The sequence below is a fragment of the Schistocerca nitens genome, chromosome 4 (assembly GCF_023898315.1).
Source record: "Schistocerca nitens isolate TAMUIC-IGC-003100 chromosome 4, iqSchNite1.1, whole genome shotgun sequence".
Taxonomy (NCBI): domain Eukaryota; kingdom Metazoa; phylum Arthropoda; class Insecta; order Orthoptera; family Acrididae; genus Schistocerca; species Schistocerca nitens.
In genome coordinates this window covers 387,123,472-387,148,643 of record NC_064617.1, presented here as the reverse complement: position 1 = coordinate 387,148,643, position 25,172 = coordinate 387,123,472, and the positions used below count along the sequence as shown (strand labels likewise).

At 38.2% G+C, this 25,172-nt stretch overlaps 1 protein-coding gene across 5 annotated transcripts in view; it reads right to left on the bottom strand.

Annotated features, from left to right (window-relative positions):
* Positions 1 to 205: 205 nt before the first annotated feature.
* The window catches only part of LOC126251554 (thymidine kinase 2, mitochondrial-like), a 191,843-nt gene continuing 166,876 nt past the window's right edge, over positions 206 to 25,172 (bottom strand). For all 5 annotated transcript variants that reach the window (XM_049952071.1, XM_049952067.1, XM_049952069.1 and 2 more), the window contains one exon: positions 206 to 3,081. In XM_049952071.1, coding sequence (XP_049808028.1) covers positions 2,831 to 3,081 — 251 coding nt within the window. In that variant the 3' untranslated portion in view covers positions 206 to 2,830. The remainder of the gene's footprint in view (positions 3,082 to 25,172) is intronic.

Here is a 25,172-nt window from a genome sequence, read left to right as displayed (position 1 = left end):
ATTTTGCCTTCTGCAAGACACAATTATTTTTGTGTTTGGCCGTCTGATAGATGAAAATATCATTTCTCTGAAATTGTAGCTGTTCAGAGTATAAGCAATAGAGGTATATAACAAAATATTTTGGCAGCAATAACAATTCTTATTATTATCAATCATTTTAATTATAACACAAAAGTTTCTTAACATATTTTTAATAAAAGCTCTACAGAAATTCCTACAACAAAAACTGACCTATAATTCTCAAGTACAAATATACACTGAAATTACTTTTGGATAAAAAATTAAGTAAAATCAGATCTTTTTCAATATTGTCGCTGATGAGTGCTACACACAATAATATAGAATGACCGAGAGTACAGGCAGCTGCTTGAGAAAGACTAAACACTAGTATTATTAAGAACTGTTCATTGAGGTCATTTTTAAAATTTCATAATCTGATTTCAACTAAATCTATTGTACATCTTTCTTCAATACACACTTCTGACTGCTAGAAAAAATATAAAAATGTGTAAAGACCGAGACAGTTACATGAAGACTAAAAGCTATGATGTGAAAGAGTTGCTCATGAATCTTACCATGAACAGGTATTTTAACATCCTATATCACTTATACAATACACACATATTGTTTATATAAAAGCCTTTATAAACACTCCAACACAACAACAAATGTGTTCTGATATCGTGATGACTTTTCATTTATTTAACATTGCTAGATATAACGGAAATTTATTATTAACTTCAGTGTACAAAATACGAAAAAAAATATTCACACACGAATTTTATCACCAAATGTAGGAATATATTCGTAAAATGAGACAGAACATCTATGACAAAAAAGTACTGTCAGTCATATAGTGTAACACTTATATAAAACAAACCTGTTAAGAGATGTCTGAATCTTTTAAACACACAGTATATACTAAGTGACTGTAAAGTAGTGTATATTTTGGTGTCACAAAAGACATCGTAACTGTAAAAATTTTAACGGTATAACAGCAGACTGCAATTTAAGCAGATTTTATGGCAAATTATTAAACATTTTAAACAAGAATATAAAGACTGAATAAGATGAAGTAAGCAGCACAGATCACATTTTTGCCCATAAAGAAATCAGAACAAATGAATTCAAATACAACCTGCTCATTTAGTGTTCCTAACAGTGCACATTTAGCCATTCTATGGAAATCTTTATATCAACTAAAAAAAACCAGCAGTAATATACATAATACAAAAATTTACACAAAATGTCAATATCAAAAATTAAAATATGTAAATTCCAATTTACAAAAATATTACAACAGGAGTATTGTATTTCATCCAGATTATATACAATATACTCAGAAAACACTATACGTTTACAGAAAAGCCGTAAAAGTATGAGAATTGTTGTAATAAACGAACATCTAGCCCTGGAAGAAGGGGTGGGTACAATAACACCTACTAAAGGGTAAAAATACCCAGGGGTGAAAATGACAAATGAGGGAAAACTAGACAGTGAATTTGGACAAGAAATCTACAATTTTTTGTTAAATTCAATTCCGTGGAGTAAACACACAAGAATAACAACTGCACCACAATACATAGAACAACAGCTACAAGCATTATTGCACACTGTTTAGAAGTTTGACAATGAAACGCCAACTGAATCAAAGCTATTAGCAACAGAGAGGAATTTCTGTAAACATTCAACAATAATACCAAGAGAAGAAAAAATATGAAATGAAATAATAAAGGAAAAAGAAAACTCAATGAAGTATTACTGATGTTATTGAACAGAAGCAACTTAAAAGATGTTGGTACATTAAAGTGATGCACGAAGAAAATGTTTTCAGATGTATACTGAACTGGATAGTGAATGGAAGGAAAAAAGAGGGCTTCCAACTAATACTATGCTAAGATAAATCTGTTCGTCAATGAGGGACAAGAATGTTCTGGACAAGTCATGAAAGGATTAAGAAGAATGGAGAGAATAACTTGTTTTCCACGGCAAATCAGTACTGAGACTAAGAGCAGAGCTCTATTTTTTTCTCAAAATATCTTCAAATATAAACAGTTATCTCAGGGGTTTAGTTATGAACTACATGAATCATACAACTCTCCACTGTTAATTCCCACGAACTTAATTCAAAAGCTACATTCAGCGTAATTGTCAAATTCGGAGCTGTGAACAGTTTAAATGGGTGGCAGGTAGGAAGGACAGTGGAGGGCGGAAGCCTGACAAGTGTATCGTACAAGGAATGGGAATTACTAACAACAAAAATATATACTGCGTGTCTCTCCTAAGAGTCGCCAGAACTTTATCTCTTTTGTTTCTCCAGATATCTGCAGTTTCTCTTTTGCAGTGTGCAGTGGGAGTCTATCCAAACGAATACTGACCATCACGTCTTCAAGGCAATATCCATTGTCAATGGAAAGCATTTATTTGTTTTCTGTTACAAACAAAATGATTTTCAAGGCGGAATTTTTCGTGTCCATTCGATAGCAGTCCAAAATTAGCCTATTGCGATATTCATTTCATCGATATGTATTAACAGGGGCAGTAAAGCACCTGCTCTGGCCCACGCTGGCTCCTACAACTATGCAGCAGCGATCGAATTGGCGCATAAAATCTGCTTCAGAAATCATTTACTTTGTAATGGGTAACAAACCGACGCTTTCCGTCGACAATGGGCATTGCATGAAGGATGTGCTGAGTGGAGTTTGTTTGGGCTGACTACAGCTTCATATTGCTGACACAAAATAGCAGATATCTGTCGAAACACCAGAGAAAATGCGCCTGACGAACTCCTAAGAGACACAACCTGTATAATGCAACTGCCATGATTCTTTCACAGTCTCGTCATTTCAGCAATTCTGTTCAGCACAACGGTTCTCACTTTTTCATACTGCTGCTCCATTGCAGGCAGACCTACACTTGCATCCAATGTGACTATATGTGCTGGAGGATTTTGTACTAGCCACTGCTCATGCGCGTGGTGCAGATCTGTCAAATAGCCAAGTGAAACTGCTGTTTTCTCTTCAGGACGACTTCGTTGCACTACTCGCTCATAGGCAATCTCTGGTGGACACTTCAGGTACACTGGAAAGCCAAATAACAAATATGTAAAACGAGAAAAGTAATAAGTATATACTGAATACACAAAGCTTAAAGAAATGCATTCTTTTAGAGCAGGGGTGCACAACATAAAGTCTGTGGGACACATGCGGCCCGTTACGTCTCTCGCTATGGCCCGTGGGAGAACCTTTGAAGATTGATCAGTTACATATTTTTTGATATAATTCAATGAGTTTTTTAGATGAATCTACTATGATAGTAAATCTCTATATCAGTTAAAAATTCTTTGACTTATTAGCAATGGCTGTCTCTGCGACAGCTAGGTTAAAATAGGTTTACATTATTAAACTTGTAAGTAACGGAAGTGCTTGCAAAAAATGACTGTTCTAGATTTGTGTCCAGTGGCGTTATCAGTAAGCAGCGCTCGGAACAAAGATGTACTGCTAATGCGCTCAATTGAACAGGTAGTACGCGCATCTGCATAGTGGCGTACAGGTGGTGGCGGAAGCTGCTTGATCGGCTGCTACCCAAAGGGCAAAGTCATGGGTATAAGCTACGACAAATGCTGCATAGGCAATGTATATGACTGTTGCGCCTTCAAGCTACGTGCGAAGTGTTTATAATACTTAAAGATTGTTGAAAGAGGGAAAACTGACAAGCTACTGTACTGCAGTGCCTTTGTCCCCTGGTAAATGTTTATATCATTAGAATTGATTCATACATACGCCATTGTATTTGTTGTACTCTTGTACATTAATATTGCTGACATAGCTTTGATTAAAGAAGAAAATTATTGTCCTCGGTAAAATGTTCAAATTGAGACGAAAATATCACTTTACTTACAACTTGCGTCAGTTATCATGAGCGCCCTGCTTTTACATATGTGTGTGTACGATAAAGTACGAGTTTTAATTATTGATGTTCACTTTAAGGTAGCCAGAAAAAATGGGTGACAAAAACAACAAGTAAAAGTGTGTCTGAATGCAGTGTATTTAACACGCAGTGGACAAATGAGTAGTTCTTGTACCGCACAACGGTCGAGTACTGTATCTGGTTTGCAGCTAATCAATTGCAGTTGTAAAAGAATATAATATCAGACATCATTCTGAATCAAAACATGCAGATTTGGCGAAGTTTGGTGATAACGAGAGGAAAATCAAGGCGTCAAATTTGCTAAAATCTTTGTCTAGTATCAGCAATTTTTCAAGAAAGCAAATACAGAGATTGAAGTGGCTACAAATGCAAGCTTCTCAAATGTTAATGAAATTACTGCTGCTGAGAAATCTTTCATGGAAGGTGATTTCTTAAAAAAATGCATAATGATCGCTGTATCAGAAATATGTCCAGAAAAAAATCAAATTTCTGAGAGCTTGTCCAGAATGACAGTTCAGAGAAGAGTGCACGATATCTCTACTAACCTTCATGGCCAGGTAAGAAAGAAAGCTGAAGAATTCAAGTACTACTCATTTTCCATGGTTCACAGTATTGACATAAAGGATACTGCACGGCTTTTAGTACTCATGATGTAATTGGGAACCACGACCGTATTGTCAATATACTGTATTTTGATAAACGCAGCATTGGTAGTAAAGATTGAAAGCCTTTATTTTACAAATTGATTTCGGTCACTGTGTGACCATTCTCAGTGCAAACTATTCGAACCTTGTAGGCCCAGATCAAACAACACAACGTTTTCTATTAGGTATGACATGTACGATGATGATTACTTCCTACACATATCTTCACTTGTACTGCATACAATAATTTTATTTATTTACTTTTGGATCAGCAACTGCTAAGGTCATAGGATGGGCCCTTCCGTAACTAAAAAATTGTATGCAGTACAAGTGAAGTACGGTAATCTCATAGTACATATTACATCTCATAGAAAATGTTGTGTTATTAGGGTATGGGCCTACAAGGTTCGAACAGTTTACACTGGAGATGGTATGTGACCGAAATCGATCTGTAAGATAAAGGATTTAAATTTTTAGTTTTCATCCATGGTGTTGATAACAATTTCAATACAACGGAAGAACTGGCAGGATTGTGTTGCATGAAAGGGTGAACAACCAATGGAGACATCTCTAACGAAGTGAAAGGAAGTGTCACGAAGAAAATGGGTTTGCCTTTTGAAAATATTGTGGCCATTTGCACCGATGGATCACCTTCTGCGTGTGCAAAGAAGATGGGAGAGTATCATTACAGGAATAATACGCCACGAAAACAAAAAGCAAATTCCACTATACGAGGATTGTTCATACACAAATGTTATGCAGCAAAGTTCTGGGATACGGCCATATCATGTCAACTGTGGTTTCTGTTATCAACCATATCCGAGCAGAAGGGCTTAAACACCGATTATTTCGTGGATTTCTTGAAGAAACAGTGGGATTGATTGCAGTATCATGAGAACGTTAGTTGGCTAATTCGGGGAAAAGTATTGCAGCGCGTTTTTGCACTAAGAGAGGAAATAATCGATTTTATGGAAAACGATACACAGGATCCTGTATTGAAAAATAAAGCCTTGATCGACTGATGTTTTCTCAGTGTTATGACGACTCACTTCAGCGAGCTGAACTCAGAACCACAGAGAAAGTCAATTTTTATTTTCCATCTGTTAGCAACAGTACGTGCTTTCATAATGAAACTTGCGTCTTCAAAAACCAGTTGTTGAAAGTCTTAGGGAACTGATAAGAACTATGTTTTATTTGTTGTGTCTCTTGTTGTCTGTGTTTTGTGTAAATACAATGGATGATGTACTTGGTGATATGTCCAAACTGTTTAGATGTAGTCAGTTGCTAAAAATTTGTTAATGCTCTATCCATTCCCATTTTCCTACAACTAAGTCGTCACTCGTATGCTTAAATGCACAGGTCGTCACATTGTACTATCTTAATATCTGGGGTAAAAATACTGTACATATTTATTGTAAATACAGCATTTTAACGAGAATGGGGGATAATACCGATCCTTAAGGTAGACCCTTACTTGTTCTTCTGGGGCCTATTAAGTTATTTTTAACACTCATAGTGTTAAGAACAGCATTATGCAATACACAGCTGTACCGGTATATATATTAGAGACAATCGAGTTCAATGTAGGATCAGGCCATCATCAGGTCCAAAAACCATCTCAGCTAAGGATTTGCATATGTAATAACAGTTATCAGATGTACATTGTTCCATCACTGATATTAGCTGATAGCTGACAACTGTTATTCCAATTAAACAAATGAATCGCTGAGATGGTCAAATTCTAGACTGAATCGATTGTCTCAAATAAAACATACCATTATAGCTGTGTATTGCAGCATGCAGTTCTTAACGTTAATTAAAGCTTAACACAATGCCTCCATAAAATAATTCACAAATAGCTTTCTATCCACAAATAGGGCTTGAACGTTTGTTATAAATGAACCAGGCACATTAATTTTTCTCATCATCTCTGACAGTAGGGATACACTGATATCGTCATAAGCATTTTCTATGTCTGCATATACAGCAGTAGTGGTTCGCTCTACGCCACAATGGAGCAATGAATCCCCTTAGAAATATTCGCGCCTGAGAAAAAGTTACAGTGTATAAAGATTATAAACTTAAAATAATCCATTTTCCTACCTCTGTGACAGATAATTATTTAGTAACGCGAGTACATATCATTATTATTATTATTTCTTTCTTTTCTCAGACGTTATGTCTGGTCAAAAATGGAAAGAGACACTGACCTCGATCAAGCGTGACTTCCTTTTAACTGTACGGTATACGTTATACTGCATTTAGGAACTTTCGGGTAATTGAACATGTATCAATAATTACGAATTTCTGTAGTTGTATATATAAGTTTGGATGTAGCTGTATTGCATTGATATACTGGTGTATATTGTGTGGTATGACTCCTGTAGTTGATAGTATAATTGATATAATGTCAACTTTATCCTGATGCCACATGTCCTTGACTTGCTCAGCCAGTTGGATGTATTTTTCAATTTTTTCTCCTGTTTTCTTTTGTATTTTTGTTGCATTGGGTATGGATATTTCGATTAGTTGTGTTAATTTCTTCTTTTCATTGGTGAGTATGATGTCAGGTTTATTATGTGGTGTTGTTTTATCTGTTATAATGGTTCTGTTCCAGTATAATTTGTATTCATCATTCTCCAGTACATTTTATGGTGCATACTTGTATGTGGGAACGTGTTGTTTTATAAGTTCATGTTGTAAGGCAAGCTGTTGATGTATTATTTTTGCTACATTGTCATGTCTTCTGGGGTATTCTGTATTTGCTAGTATTGTACATCCGCTTGTGATGTGATCTACTGTTTCTATTTGTTGTTTGCAAAGTCTGCATTTATCTGTTGTGGTATTGGAATCTTTAATAATATACTTGCTGTAATATCTGGTGTTTATTGTTCGATCCTGTATTGCAATCATGAATCCTTCTGTCTCACTGTATATATATTACCTTTTCTTAGCCATGTGTTGGATGTGTCTTCATCGATGTGTGGCCGTGTTAGATGATACGGGTGCTTGCCATGTAGTGTTTTCCTTTTCCAATTTACTTTCTTCATATCTGTTGATGTTATGTGATCTAAAGGATTGTAGAAGTGGTTGTGAAATTGCAGTGCTGTAGCTGATGTATTTATATCAGTGATTGCTTTGTGTATTTTGCTAGTTTCTGCTCGTTCTAGAAAGAATTTTCTTAAATTGTCTACCTGTCCATAATGTAGGTTTTTTATGTTGATAAATCCCTTTCCTCCTTCCTTTCTGCTTTTTTAATGTGAATCTTTCTGTTGCTGAATGTATGTGATGTATTCTATATTTGTGGCATTGTGATTGTGTAAGTGTATTGAGTGCTCCTAGGTCTGTGTTACTCCATTTCACTACTCCAAATGATTAGGTCAATATTGGTATAGCATAAGTATTTATAGCTTTTGTCTTGTTTCTTGCTGTCAGTCCTGTTTTCAGTATTTTTGTTAGTCTTTGTCTATATTTTTCTTTTAGTTCTTCTTTAATATTTGTATTATCTATTCCTATTTTTTTGTCTGTATCCTAGATATTTATAGGCATCTGTTTTTTCCATCGCTTCTATGCAGTGGCTGTGGTTATCCAGTATGTAATCTTCCTGTTTAGTGTGTCTTCCCTTGACTATGCTATTTTTCTTACATTTGTCTGTTCCAAAAGCAATATTTATACCATTGCTGAATACTTCTGTTATCTTTAGTAATTGGTTGAGTTGTTGATTGGTTGCTGCCAGTAGTTTTAGATCATCCATGTATAGCAAATGTGTGATTTTGTGTGGGTATGTTCCAGTAATATTGTATCCATAATTTGTATTATTTAGCATGTTGGATAGTGGGTTCAGAGCAAGGCAGAACCAGAAAGGACTTAATGAGTCTCCTTGGTATATTCCACGCTAAATCTGTATTGGCTGTGATGTGATATTATTTGAATTTGTTTGGATATTAAGTGTGGTTTTCCAATTTTTCATTACTATGTTTAGGAACTGTATCAATTTAGGATCTACTTTGTATATTTCCAATATTTGTAGTAACCATGAGTGGGGTACACTATCAAAAGCTTTTTGGTAATCAATGTATGCGTAGTGTAGCGACCTTTGTTTAGTTTCAGCTTGATATGTCACCTCTGCATCTATTATCAGTTGCTCTTTACATCCTCGTTCTCCTTTGCAAACATCCTTTTTGTTCTTCATTTATAATTTTGTTCTGTGTTGTATGTGTCATTAATTTCTGTGTAATCATTGAAGTTAATATTTTGTATATTGTTGGTAGACATGTTATGGGGCGATATTTTGCTGGGTTTGCTGTGTCTGCTTGATCTTTAGGTTTCAGATAAGTTATTCCATGTGTAAGTGTATCAGGGAATGTGTATGGGTCTGCAATGTAACTGTTAAATAATTTAGTTAGATGTGAATGTGTCGAGGTGAATTTCTTTAGCCAGAAATTTTCTATTTTATCTTTTCCACGGGCTTTCCAATTGTGAGCAGAATTAATTGCTTGGGTGACTTCATGTTGCAAAATTATCACTTCACGTATTTGTGGTATCATTATGTATGTGTCTGTTTCTGCTTGTTTCCACCGTGTATGCCTGTTATGTTGTACCGGATTTGACCATATGTTGCTCCAGAAGTGTTCCATGTCTGTTATGTTTGGTGGATTGTCTATTTTAATGTGTGTGTTATCTATTGTCTGGTAAAATTTATTTTGGTTTGTGTTGGATGTTTGGTTTTGTTTCCTTCTATTTTCAATTTTTTTGTATCTTCTAAGTTGTTTGGCCAATGCTTGTAATTTCTGCTTCTTTTCATCTAATTGCTTTATTGCTTCTTGTTGTGAGATTTTACCTAACCTTTTCCGTTTTTTCTCTGACATTTCATTTCTTATAAATTTTGTTAGCTGTCCAATGTCTTTTCTCTGTTTTTCTATTCTGATCTGTAGCCTGTGTTGCCATGCTGGTTTTGTGGGTTTCTTCTGTGTGTTGGTTGGTTCTGATCTCTGCCTAGTGTGTACCTTTAGTGTAGTGAGTGCTCCTATATAAACCAGTAGTTGTAACTCTTCCATAGTTGTGTTTTCATTTATTTTGTTGTGTATGATTGTGTTGATAGTTGTTATTGTTGTTTCGACTTGTGGGTTATTTGGCGGTCTATGCAAGAATGGACTAATCTCTGTATTTGTCTTTGTATTCTGTATATGTCAGCTGAAAATTTTCTTCTATATCTAACATGTGTGTCACTTCATGTTCTATTTGTGCTTGTTCTGGTGGCTGTCTTAAGATTTCGTTTTCCTCTGATTGTTTAATTGATGCATGTTGTTCTTTGTTTGTTTGCTCTGGAATGTTTTAGTCCATTACTGTATTTTCTTCTTCTTGTGATTGCACATTATTTTGTTCCAGTATTTGTTGTACTTGTTGTTTGATGTTTTCTAATTCTGACTGGGGTATCCTGTTATTTTTGATTATTACACGGATCTCATCAGGTAGTCGTTGTTCTGTTAAAAATTTTAATTCTGGGTATCTGGTAATAAATGTTGTGTATACTTGTGAGCTGTATCCAGTTGTGTTGGTTCCTAGGTTTGTTGCTTGGTAATAACAGAATATGAGGTGTCGATTAACTTCATCTGACCATCTCATCCTCTGTCTTTGTTTTCCTTCTAGGGTGGTTGCAGGAAGAATATCCTGCAAAACACCTCTATTTGGATTTAAATCTTTTTCCAGTTGGCTAGCAGTGTTGTTACCATTGTGGGCGGGCACAGGGTTCAAGCGTCGTCCCCGACCATGACGGCGCTTGTCCGAGGCTTCTTTAGTTCTGTCCTGAACCAACTAATCACACTAAAAGGGGGGGTTAGCCCTATTAGTGGTTTGTTCTTTTCGTCGCCTTTTACGACTGGCAGAACATACCGGAGGCCTATTCTTTTCCCAGGCCTCCACGGGGTTTATTATTATTATTATTGTTGTTGTTGTTAAAGGAAGAGGTAAAAATGCGGGATAGTGGTATTAATACGGAAAACTATGATTTCTTGCCTAGTAAGTGCTGTAATTGGGTTAGCTGCTTATAAACTACTTTCAGAAACTGTAGACTACTTTGGGATGCATTCATATTACAGCTGGAAGCCATTGTGAATGAGTGAAGCTATTTTAACAAATTCACTAGGAGGCAAAATTGTTGCACGTTACTGGTTTTCAGTTTCATTCTTGTCATAACACATACATTATTAATATACTCGGTAAACAGAGGTTTAGCTGATACATTAAGCCGTAAAATGGCATGTTTGTTGGCTATTTCAATTTAATTTTCGATTTTTTTGTGTTTCTGAATTTCAAAATGGCTGTGTCACTAATACAGAATACTAGTATTTCGTATTTGTACCATACTTGCACAATCTGTTTTACTTATAAGAATTGATTGACAAATGACTTCACGAGCTCGTAAGCGCTGGGATGAGTCTGTAAGAAAACAGCAATTAAAATTGTTACAGAAAAGTGGGCCACTCCAGAAATCTGGATGTTATAAATCTCACGCACGAAACCGTGTCAAAACCTTGTGTCTGCCTCCTCATGCCTCCCACAACATGAGTCCTTTGAAAGCCTATTATTCTGACCTGGTACATATATGGATGAGGAAAAATGCAGGTCCAGTAACAAACATGGACATCACCGAGCTGAATGGGAAATCTACCGCAAGTGCCAGACAGGAGAGAGAGTAGTCAATGGGTTTACGGCCTCAGGAATATACCCCTTAAACCCTCATATTTTCATGGATGCAGACTTCATTGCCAGCAATAAAGGAATAATTACGGATTTACCTAATGATCCAGTCAATGAACCATCTGCAGGAGCTGTGGCATCTGAAAGTGGAAAGGCGAATGTTGAAGTCGATTGAGGAACATCTGCTGTGACATCTGTAATTACAGCTTGGCAAATCTCACCTATTGTGCAAATAAAGAAGAGGCCAGGAATGAAAGGAAGAAAAGCAGGTCCGTCAGCAGTCCTAATCTTTTCCCCATACAAGAGATCTCTTGAAGTATCGACGCCAGCAACAAGCAAACCAGAGACAAAGAAGCAGAGGCCACCAACGTCTATGAACAAAGAAACATCTGCTTCTGAGGGCGCTGTTTTTTGTGTGAGGCCGTGCGGTTCTAGGCACTTCACTCTGGAACCACGCGGCTGCTACGGTCGCAGGTTCGAATCCTGCCTCGGGCATGGCATGGATGTGTGTGATGTCCTTAGGTTAGTTAGGTCTAAGTAGTTCTAAGTTTAGGGGACTGACGACCTCAGATGCTAAGTCCCATAATGCTTAGAACGATTTGAACCATTTTTAGTGAGAGAGATGATTCGTCCAGCCTTAGCAGTGTTCTGGACGACGTGTATCCAGTAATGAAGACGGCAATTGCCTTTTTTCCTCAGGTAAATTTTCGCAGAACGAGGCAGGGGAAGAATGGGTAATCAGTCTAATGTGCGAAATGTGGGCGCAAGTTGAATGTGGACGTTACTGTAGAGGACGATATGTGTGTCACTTCTGCAAGTGAAATTACCAAGAATAAGGAATTTAATAACTGAAAATGGAATATTTTGTTTGTTTTCCTATTGTGTTATTATGTTTTATAATGTTTTCAATATAACAAACTTGAAAGGAATGGAGTATTTCATATTTGTACCCAATAATCTGAAGTGTCACAAATGTCAAACCTTGTACTACGCGTAATTTAGAAAAGTTCCTAATGTAGTATGTTTTCAAAAATATGGTAAGAATTAAAACATATCTCAAAGTATGTGCTACAGATATTTTGTTTGCTTAATGTGAAAAACTGAGAAATTTATGAACGAAATTCCATATTTGTACCATTTCCTCTATTATTATTACTATTAGCAGTAGCAGCTGCAGTATTACGAGAGAGGATAGGAAAGTAGCAAATAATGATATTTTCTCGACTAGTATTGCACCTGGAATGTTGAAATTTCACGACGATATAGTCGTGTATGTATATATATGTATATATATAAAATCCATTCCATATGATAAAGTTAATTTGAAATATGTTTGGTACATTTAGTTGATAGTAGTGCAAGAAAAGTATCTTTGGAGTACATTGAAAAGCTTCATTCTATGCAAAAAGAAAAAGCATCTTGTCAATGCTGCCATTTCTGCAGTTTTGTGCATGTGATTGTTTCAGTTTAAGTAGGAACTGAGCAGAAGTTGGAGAGAGCTGTATCTACCAACTTCTGCAACCCATATAGAGAGAGAGTGACCTGAGTTAGTGCGACAGGACCATGTTTTGACCATTCGGTGGAAATGGGAAAATATCGTAGCTCAGCCAACAATGTACGAAGTGTAAGGTCAGTGCCAAACGAAGCTTGCTCCTGCAACACGAGGTAGTTTAAAAGACAGTATGGGAACTGGGGGTAGGATGAGGATTTTGCAACTGCATTGTGGTGCACACCCAAATTACAAACAGGTACTACATGTCCACGTCCCTCAGGGTCCATTCACGCCTATCAGCCCAACAGGCTATCTTCGGTATTCTGTTCCATCCAATAGAGAAAAATTACGAACTATAAAAGCTCCACTAACTTCACCCGACAGAAAACTCAGTAAGATTTTTACCACATCTCTCTCCTCCCATATATCGAAAACAAATACCTTCTGCGTGCTGGCATCGAACACATGTGACACTCCTGTTAGTATACAGCTACTGATCCATTGCACGTATCAGTGTAAAGTTGCATCACCTGTACTGTAGGAGGATGACCATATCCCACAGACTATACTATAAGTCAAAGATACCGTCCCTGTGTCATTGTTTGAAACATTGTTTTTTATCTGCTGTAACACTCATTGTACACTGCCATATATTTTGTTTTTTCCACCATGACTTTGAGGTCTGTCAGTTTCTAAACTGACATTCACATGTTCTGATCCATTGCTTCCCACAGAAAACTAGATGTCGCTTGGTATAAGTCATGTTGTTACTGCTGCTACCATAATACACCACACACACTGGATGATTTTAAATAAAAGACAGTTACAACATAAGGAAACTGGATGGGTTTAGTGGCGTTGTGGAGAGTTTCCAAACTGCTGTCCCAAGGTGATTGATCACCTCTACATTTACACTCAACTGTCACAGTGACAGAATAGTTGATGGCTCTGCGTTCCATTTTGACTGATTCCTCATATTGCAATCATGTACTAGCCACTCCCCCAGAAGGTGTTGCCCGCTCCACCAAAACTCTTTCTCCAAATCAAACAAGCAATGTCAGCCAATCATGAGGTAATCAACAGTGTACCAGTGGACGGATGGGATGGAAAAGATGCCATCGATGTGCTGTAATAATAAGCATCACAGTTGATAGTCCAAACAATTTTAGCAATTTTACAGTAATTTCAACACCAACCAATGATGCGACAGCACGTTTCCCAACTTCAGTATCACAGCTAAACCGCCTCTTCTCTACTTTGCGAGTATCACTGTGAAATCAATTCATTGTTAATTCTTGGACACATACATCATCAAAGTATACCAGACAATGCTCCACATATCTCTAGCACCTCGAACATAGTGCTTAATTTACGTTCTATCTCTATGTGGATGGAAGTCACAGAGCATTCTCACAGTCTTAGGATAAAATTAGAGACTGAAAGACCCCCTCGCACTGTCTTTGACCAACCCACTCTGCAGCACCATTACCAATTTAATCTGCAGCTGACCAGAAGTAGACTGCTACATTCCATGTCTTGTAAATGAATGCAGCTTGCCGCATCCTCGCCCATCCAAGTGCACAAGATTTCTCCAGATGCACTCATATCGAGGAGGTTATCACCCCTTATCGGTGTGTAGTAGCAGAGTCGAAAGTGCTGTGATGTAATAGCAGACGGCTAAGAAGAACAAGAAATGGGTGATTTTTAGGCATGATGGAGCTCCAGATGGATGGAGTTCGAAGCATTTTGCATAAATCAACTATGCTATCAATTTTGAAGTATTGTTCTAGTGTCTGGGATCAGTACGCGGCAGGTATTGGTAAGAGAGAACATAAACACACGTACTCCTAAGGCTACACAGTTCTCCACTTAAAACAGACTATAATGTTAGATAGCTTCAGTTTCTGTCCTATCAGTCATGTAGAATGCAGCACTGTTAACACTCCAATGTAAGAAATATTTTTCCAGCACATGACATACATCCCTCCTTCCTGCAGGTTTCTCTATGATAAACTTGGGTAACAAACTGTAAAATGAAAAAACTCCTTTAAAATATCGATTCTGTGTGATACATGCACAATGTAGCTTTCCAAAGATGTATCGAGTCCACTGTTCACATCCGATCAAGGTTAAGAAATTATACTATGCTCACATCAGTCCTATATAAAATGATCGTTAGTAATGGAGAATATCTCTTACAATGAAACAGATAAACGCATAACAGCGGTCTCCGACATGTGAAATTACACATCATGCCGCCACTAACTCTGTAAACAGGACAACTGCCAAGCAGATGTACACATGGGGATTGCAGTGTCTCACAAACACCTATCGCTAACTTAGTTATGAAACTGAAGTCTCAATTTTATACCCAAGATGCGACAAGGGAATGGAGTACATTGGATAAATGTTCGTTCGTTTAGAGGAATGTGTCACATTTCATCACACATGAGATGGAAGTCCTCTGATGACTGGTAGGTTTACTGTTAACGATCGCAAGCAGACACTGTTCTGGGTGAAATACAGAACACACAGTTATATACGAGCCGAATGCAGGCCATGTCACACAACTGAGAGAACAGCGGAAAAAAATGATCAAATGACCTGCACCAACATGTCCCTCCCCTGTCTCTAGACTGCATTATCAGTCAGTCTACCATTAAGTCGTACCTCGTTACAACTCCATCTCAACCGACAATTCTGTCCACTCTCTGTTATACTTTAACACAGATGCAAGTAAGTTTAGAGGCAGATGGTTCTCTGTTTTTCTTGGAAAGCATCAAAGACAGCAGTCAACTCGTGTGTATCACTATTACCTCAACAGACATACAGTAGAATGCTGCCTCGACGGAAAAAATGACAGTTTTCCTGGTTCCCGATGCTTCCATGTCGACATTTCCTCATATTCGTCTTTGTCACATACTCATTGCCAAATAGAAGAATTCTTTCGCACCAACCAGAAGACACGCAAGTACATCCTCAATTTCCCCGCATTTTGGTGTATTTTCCCTCGATTTAAACGCATTTTCCAACATATTTCGCAATTCTACTGATTTTATATGTCATTTCTACCCATGCGATTATGACATAACCTCTCGTTCCGTGTTGTAAAACTGCTTGTAAATGTAGTACAGCTGCCAACACCATCTACTAATTGTGATCCTTCTCATTCAACCACTGCCTATAATCCAGAGGAGGAGGAGGAGATTAGTGTTTAACGTCCCGTCGACAACGAGGCCATTAGAGACGGAGCGCAAGCTCGGGTTAGGGAAGGACGGGGAAGGAAATCGGCCGTGCCCTTTCAAAGGAACCATCCCGGCATTTTCCTGAAAGGATTTAGGGAAATCACGGAAAACCTAAATCAGGATGGCCGGAGACGGGATTGAACCGTCGTCCTCCCGAATGCGAGTCCAGTGTGCTAACCACTGCGCCACCTCGCTCAGTCCTATAATCCAGTGGATATATCACAGAACCTCTGACATGGTATTGAGACAGAATACGTTACAAATACTGGAGAAATATCTAGCCGTAGCATAAGAGAGTTGAAAATAGCGGTTTCATAACACGTTCCTTAGCCGAATCACTTTCTAAATTCAGTGATTTTATCACGAGAGTGGATCATCGGCTATGCATAACCAAACTGCTTGTCTGATAATACACATTCCAGCGATCACTGTCGATACTGTGTCGCGTTATTTGTCTGGTAAAAGCCACTTCATTTGCGGGTAATGCCATACCTCGACTTATAAAGCCAATATAATTTTCAACATGGATACTTGGATCCACCAGTAGAGCCATGACTGCTTGTGATAGTAATATGGTCGTGTTTTTCAACATCTGGCGGTTTGTAAGACGATTAAGTCTCTCTTTCTAAGACAGAGTAATACCACTCGCAAGAAAAACTTAAGAAACATGTCCGCCCAATGCTGATTTTCTCTCAGTATTATTTTGTATCACCAGCAATTGGTTATTGGCTGAGTATTATACTCAGTAGTAGGAGGTGCGTGATAGGTTCGTCTTGAGCATCAGGCTTATAAAGTATGTCTTTGTGTTCCAACATGTGCAAAGGAAATGACTATGTCCAGTCGTAAGGAAGGTATGAATTTGATGTGAAATATGGTATTAGCAATGGGAAGAGTATATCAAGTCACAAGAACGTTACAGATATTTCTATTTCCAGAGCCACAGCCGTCAGCAGGGTGTATTTCCTATACTTCGCTCATTGTAGGATGTCGTTCAAACTGAGACCACAATCATAACATTTAACTAAGTGTAGCGATCAAATATTCCTAGCCCGGTTCTGTCTAGGTCTGCGTGGCGCGCCGGCAGAGGCCTGTGGCGCGAATGATCCATGTTTTCGGCTAACGGTAGGAGCTGTCCGAATGGAGAGGCCTGCTGGGATGCAGGAACATAAATGACTTAACCGTGTCGTCCTCTAGACGGTCGAATAGCGAAGTAACACTTAGTATGTGTTGGACAGCTGTAGTGATCATGTGGAAAACTGAGAAGATTCAATATGGACATGTGTTTGTGCTGGACCATTATTCCCTCCCATGTAAATTGACCAACCGACTACTTCTTCACATTTCCTGTCTTTATTTAGTTGAGAGAACATCGATTGTGTCTATTACATCACCAACATCAGTATTCGCGAATGGAAATATCAGTTTCCTCTATTTTTTCGATTTTTCACATATAAGTCTTCACGGTCGGGATTGGTTTCTAGTTACTCAGTGGTTTACAGCATGTTACACCTAGGTAAAGTTTGGGTTTCTAGAGAAATAATTTCCCGTCTATATCTTAGGAATTATATTGCAAGATCGATACTTCTATGCAAACGATATTCCCATGTGCTTGATATTGAGACGTATTGCGAAACGATTTTATATTCTGGCAAACCACGTGTGAAAATACATGTGTTCTTGTAATCCCCAGAGTCTGGAGATTGGTGTAGAAACGAGCCCATCTTTGTACAACAGTACTGAGAGTGACTTTGGTCCACTGAGGTCACTGTGGTCATGCGTTGGAAGCAGGTGACTTGTGACCATCAGCTGCAGGGGAATATCTAGTGCTGTGAGGAGTATATATGGTGCTGTCTGTCTTCGTGGCATATGTATGAGTGTCTGGAGAACAATAGCAATATGAATGATGCAAAAGGGGCGATTTTGTATGGCGCAGGATAGGAATTGTATGTTTACTACATCGACACAACATGCGGCGATATATTGACAAGTACGAGATCGGCTTCACGCTCGAATACTGAAGCTTCCATCCTCAGTGGCAGAGCAGTGTAGTTGAGTATGAGTCTTTCCATATTTGACGATCTGTATGCCACTTTTGCAGGGTTTAACTGTGAGTGCAATATGGCGATCTGTAAAAAATAGTTTTTTGCCACTGAAAGTCTTGTCTGCAGAAAAAAATGGCGGACAACGCTCCCACACCAGCAGCATCAGCAGTTTCACGGTTAAATTCAGTGACGAACAGGCTGTCCCATTAGGATTGCTAGGAAGAATGCAACCTGTGTTATTCTGGGAAGCACTGCAAGAGATTGTTATAGGGGGACTTGGCTGTTATGTACATAGACATGTGGCATCGGTATAACACTGAGGACTTTTTAGCTGCTACGCAAACATCTCTCGGCGCTGGACCCGCACTGCAACTACGCGTTACTGCGCCAGCAATGTTGCCTAGGTGAACATGTATTTTGAGGAATTCCTCAGGTGTAAAGTATGAAATGGATGCCACCGTCTCATGCTTGCGGGATCCAAAGGGACGTCTGTGCGTGACCCGGCAGCTGATGGCCAAGTGGTCACTTAGCGGTGGCCAACAGTGCACCCCGACTCCTGGGGATGTGTGCACAGTCGGCGAAGTCGGCATTTCCTAACGACCCTAGGTGATGAGAACACCTACATTACAGAATATCTTATTTGCGATTTTTTCGTAACCTACAGATTTATTTTACTGGAGAATATCGTGTTCTTTAAGGGAAAAAAAAAGACAGTAAACAGCAGAAGACCTGACCTTTTGCTGAAAGGTATCCTATATCTAGTCAAAAACGTGACGTTTTCTTCACTACACTTCTAATCAAATCAGTGAATGTGAAATGTAGGAAATAGTGTGGTATTTAACGTAGCAGATACGCTACCACATCAGCTGAAGGAAAAAACCACACAGTCGCTTAACAAAAGAACGAAAGCAATAAAACTGTTTCCCAATACAGAAGGAACCACGTCCACAGTTCTTGCTGCATCTGAGCCACAAACGGCAAGAATCTTCAACACATTCGCTTTTGAAACAAAAGTAATTACATTTGCAAAACTATTTATGTATTAGAAAGCCGAGTGAAGTGTATGACTGTGCGAAACATTCAGCTCCTTACAAGGTAGTTAAGTGAGAAAAAAAGTACATGTCATAATAAGAACACAACAAAAGAAATATATTCTTTTCATATGTTTTTATATATATTTCGTGAACATTCATGTTTCTTGATAATTTACTAATACTTGGAACGCAAAAGTGTAATAACCGTTTCGCTAATAAACTAGAAAAATAAATTAAAAACAAACTTTAATTTTACGGCTGCTTTCTCGCCGCTTGGGGTGCTAGTGTCGCACAACTGTCAGCCGGTAACAATTTTCAGAGGAGTGAGTGTCATGACTGTATATGTTAGACTGTGCTGCAGCGGTATTACTATAATTAGACGATCTGTGCTTTAAATACGTAACAATGTTCTGGAGTTAATTTTTCTTTTCTGAAATATAACTGAGAGATCCGTTGTGGATGCCCTTACTGCGTTTTTCGGTAATGAATGATGAAATAAAAAAAAAAAGGCGACAAAATACAGAAAGACTATTTGCGTTTGTAACGAAACATTTATAACTGACTGGAAAATACACTACGTGATCAAAAGTATGCGGACACCTGACTGAAAATGACTTAAAAGTTCGTGACGTCCACCATCAGTAATGCTGGAATTCAGTATGGTGTTGGTCCACTCTTAGCCTTGATGACAGCTTCCACTCTCGCAGGCATACATTCAATCAGGTGCTGGAAGGTTTCTTGGGGAATGGCAGCCTATTCTTCACGGAGTGCTGCACTGAGGGAGGTATCCATGTCGGTCGGTGAAGCCTGGCACGAAGTCGGCGTTCGAAAACATCCCAAAGGTGTTCTGTAGGATTCAGGGGTCAGGATTCTATGAAGGCCAGTCTATTACAGGGATGTTATTGTCGTGTAACCACTCAGTCACAGGCCGTGCATTATGAACAGGTGCTCGATCGTGTTCAAAGATGAAATCGCCATCCCTGAATTGCTCTTCAACAGCGGGAAGCAAGAAGGTGCTTAAAACATCAATGTAGGCCTGTGCTGTGATGGTACCACGCAAAACAACAAGGGGTGCAAGCCCCCTCCATGAAAAACACGACTACACCATAACGCGGGCACCTCCGAATTTTACTACTGGCGCTACACACGCTGGCAGATGACGTTCACCGAGCATTTGCCATACCCATACCCTGCCATCGGATCGCCACATTGTGTACCATGATTCGTCACTCCACACAACATTTTTCCAGTATTCAATCGTCCAATGTTTACGCTCCTTACAACACCAAGCGAGGCGTCGGTTGGCATTTACCGGCGTAATATGTGGCTAATGAGTAGCCTCTCGACCATCAAATCCAAGTTTTCTCACCTCCCCCCTGACATAGTACTTGCAGTGGACCCTGATGCAGTTTAGGATTCCTGTGTGATGGTGTGGATAGATGTCTGCCTATTACATATTACGACACTCTGCAACTGTTGGCCGTCTCTGTCAGTCAACAGACGAGGTCGGCCTGTACGCTTTTGTGCTATACGTGTCCGTTCACGTTTCCACTTCACTATCACATCGGAAACAGTCGATCTAGGGATGTATAGGAGTGAGGAAATCTCGCGTACAAACGTATGACACAAGAGATACCCATCCACCTGACCACGTTCGAAGTCCGTGATTTCCGTGGATCACCCCATTCTGCTCTCTCAAGATGTCTAATGACTACTTAGATCGCTGATATGGAGTACCTGGCAGTAGGTGGCAGCACAATGCTCCTAATATGAAGAACGTGTGTTTTGGGGGGTGTAGTGATACTTTTGATCACATAGGGTAGAACACATTGTAAGTTATCTTAAATATTCCTATTCTTTTTCATTATTCACATTACAGCCTGCTACCGTACCCTTTAAAGAATTCAGTAACATGTTTTAAAAGAAAGAGAGAGAATAATTGCAGGCGGTGTCTATTGGCGCAAGTAATAAGTTTCAAATCGCCACACAGTACGCATGTCCGAGGGAGCCGAATACGACATTTTCCAGAGAGCGGTGTAGCTCAACGTCTTCCAGGTACCGTAAAAGGAAACATCCATTTCATGACAGATGATCGCAGGTATGATATATATTGTGGTTGTTGTGATATGTACACGGTAATTCTGGTTTCCTGGGCATAATGCAGGACAGACAATAACATTCTTCACTACAATTTTTAAAGAGCAAAAGAGTCTTCTCCTGGAATCTTCATCTTAACTTCACCGAACACTAGATTACTGACAGCAAACGTACCTTTTTACTTTCGGGTACAGGTTGCTGGCCCAATATCCTGGCGTCTGTTCTGTTAAATATTCACTACGTGCAGGAATTAAAAAAAATATACTTTATTGGTCTCAGACAAAGTCCGTCAAACACGACATTTATTATATTTATATTATTGGCTACCGTCAAGTTGAGTCCATAGGATGCCTTTTTGTGTTCACCTTTGCGCATAAATTTCCAATAACGCAACTAGATATGCGCTTTTCTGTATGCGTTATTTCCTGGAAATGGAGGTCGTGCATAAGGGGCATTGCTACCCGCCTTTGGTGAGAATGTTTGGGCTATTTAGCAGCTCACAAGTAGCTGGGACCCTTATGTGTTTGGTTGTGTAATGTTGAAGTTATGCTGTAAAGTGTTTTATGGCAACAATGTTTAATCCAAAGGAAGCGCGCTCAATTCTGGGTCCAATTTTGTTTTTAAATCATCTACACCTGAACATAATTTCACACTCACTTTTATTCGCTGATGATACTTCTGTCCTTTTTGAAGGCAAGAACTGAAAGAAGCAGACAGTGTTAAATTTTTAGTCGCCCACTGTTAAGAAATTAAGTGCTCCATGTTTGTACATTTATGAACTGATTATTTTTGTATACAGTAACCCGAAATTATTCATAGGCGATAACTTTAAACATCAATATGGTACTAGGAACAAGGAGAATTTCATGCTACTCACTCATAGATTAAATCTGTTACCGCAAACCCCACAATACATAGGCATGAAAATTTACAACATTATAAAAAAGGAAAAAAAAATCCCCGCATGGAGATGGGGCAACTAAAGCAAAAACTACAATTGCTAGTACAGAAATGTTATTACTCCTTAGAGGAATTTCTTAATGACAACATGACAATTTGGGCAAGAAAGCAAGTGGCTGATTGTTTTGTTAATTAAGCTTAGAAGTTTTGTCTAATAAATGACTGTAATAATTATTCTCTCTTTTTACAGTAATACTGTTGTTAGACTACACACAGACTCTGTAAATTACAAATTAATAATTATTGTTTCTGTAATACACATAAATTGTAATTGCAGTATTGACGAGTCTCCTGTAAATTAAATCTTGTGATTTAACGCTGTATGCTTTAGTACAGTAAAAACTCTGATTCTTAAACTTATAGATGATTACAGACACTGAAAGAAGTCGTGTGGAGTGCCGCTTCTGAAGTTGTGTTGCGCTGAGCGTCAAGTATTAGAAAGTTTCCGATCACATTTCCGTAAAGAATAAGCCACCATAAGATTCGAGTAGGAAAACTGAGAAGAACAAGCCAAAAATTTACAAAAAGTGAATATAAAAACTTTGGACGAATATTCGTGCTATGGCGACTTAAAAGCACAATTGAAGAGCAAGACATCTGATTGTGAGCTCCTCAACAATTTACTAAAACCAGAAATGAAGCACACTGATGATGGAAAAATACGAAACAGATAAACGTAATCTCCGTTCTAGTGTATTCTGGCTTCTATGAAATTCCTAAATTTGTCGAGTCCAAGGATGTTAATCTACATCATGTTTGATAAATACAAATGACACATTGAAAGTAAATTAACCTTCACGTGACGATTAAGAACCTACCTTAAGTATTTCTCAGTTCCAGGAGTAATCGCATTTATTTATTTATTCGTGTTCCGGTGATCCAGTATGCACGAGAATTGCATGGATATGGAATGAGTCATAATTATGCATGAGAACAGTAATTATAGATGCGAAGTTTGGGCATTTTGTACGTTAAAAAATAATAAATTACAATTATTTCACATTAAAAGTTACAAATTTGATACAGATGGAAATGCTTTGTTTTGAAATGAGGAATGAGTAATTCAAACGCGTATATAAGTCGCAAGTTGCTAACTAACAAAATGTTATTGCCAGGCTTATCACTGCAGTTTCCCAAGCAGAAAATCTAAAATCTCATTGTGAGCGGTTCCTGAAATTTGTAATAAAACGTGATCACTTTGTATTTCTTGTACCTCTGTAGTTTGTATACTTCTTTACCTACGGTGGTTTTTGCATTTTCGTCAAATGTCACCTTCTCATCACAATACCGCAACACAAGCTCCCAAGCAAAGAAGGGGATTCATAACTGTCTGCTTGCGCAATGAGGCAACGTGTGGATATGAGAACGCCCATGCGTACCTGCATTCTTTCCACAAATTTTTGTGCATGTCCTTTTGTTTGATTTCCATTACTGCTTGTTCATTGTACATACTCAATAACATCGGGGATAGGCTACAACCCTGCCTCACTCTCTTTTCAACCACTGCCTCCCTTCCGTGCCCCTCAACTCTTAAAACTGCTGTTCCGTTTCGGTACAAGTTGTACAATGAAAAGACTGTTCTGCAGTGAGCTTTCTACCAAACTTTCCATTATTTAAATTTAATATCTTGCTGCACAAAGTCCCTCATCTGATCTTTATCCACTTTCTGTTCACCATAATATTATCTTCAAGTTTCTTCCCCTTAGATAGCCTTCCGTCTGCTACCCTTCCCTTATTTCTTAACTGAGCTCTTCATGTTCATACTGCTGTCTCACTTTCGGTAAGACAAGTAACTAGATAATTTTTATTTGCTCACAAATATGTCTATTGCCAAGGTAGTAAGGATATCATTTTTACATCACATAATTACATTAGTACATATAACATTGTATCCCTTACCATTCTCTTATCTTTTACCCTTTCCTTTCCTTTCCTTTCCTTTTGTCCATAATCTTTGGTGTTTTGCCACTGTTGGTCCAGGTATGAATCTTTCTTGGCACTTTCTAGGAATGATCTGTGGGCAGTGATCTCCAGAGATCACTGTCTGTGGATAACTGCTGGTAATTTGTTCCACTCCTTCACTTCTCTACCAACATACAAGTGCATTGTTGGTCCATGATTTGTCTTTTACTTTACATTTATGGTCTTTTTCTTCCTTCAAAGACTCCATCAAGGAGCAATCTCCAAAAGTTTCTTTAATTTTGCTATACACAGTATATATATTTTTCCTATAGGTATTAATGCTTCTACAGCTTATCATTTCTCCTGTACGCATTCCAGCTTTACTATTTAGCACTTTCTGTCAATCGCATTTTTTCCCCTGGTTAATTTGGTGAATTTTTATATTGTCTCCTTTCATCAATTAAATTTAATATCTATGATGAGTTGCATACAGGCTCAATGAAAAGACTGTTCCACCATGAGCTTTCACGAAAGTCTTACTTTCCATTATTTAAATTTAATATCTCACGAGTTATTCAAGAATTCCTACTGAGCCTTGCCTATATGTCTATTTGCACCTTCATTATGTCATCTCTCTTTTTGCGAAGTCTTCAGATTTACTCTCCATTTCATAACTAATAAATTACAGTCAGATTCCAGATCTGTTCCTGGAAATATTTTTCAGTTTAAAAGGTATGTTCTACATATCTGCCTTACCACTATATGATTCAACTGAAGCCTTCTTGTGTCTCCAGATTTTTCCACATTCTCAGCCTTTTTTCTTGGTTCTTAAACCAGATATTAACAATGATTAAATTGTGCTCTGTGAAAATTACAATCAGGCAGCTTCCATTTTCATTACTTTCCCCCAGCCCTTGCTCTCCCTTTCAATCAAATTCCAAAACCCCATCAAAACTAATAGCGGCTTCTCCCTAAACATAATGACCAATTTCTTAAGTGAATCAAAATACAGTATACTAAACTTGCTAATATATTCAATACAAAGCTGTGAACTCCAGTGAAAGTTCTATACATATATTTTATATACTGCTACTGTTACATAGCTATGGAACTTTTATGTTAATTCA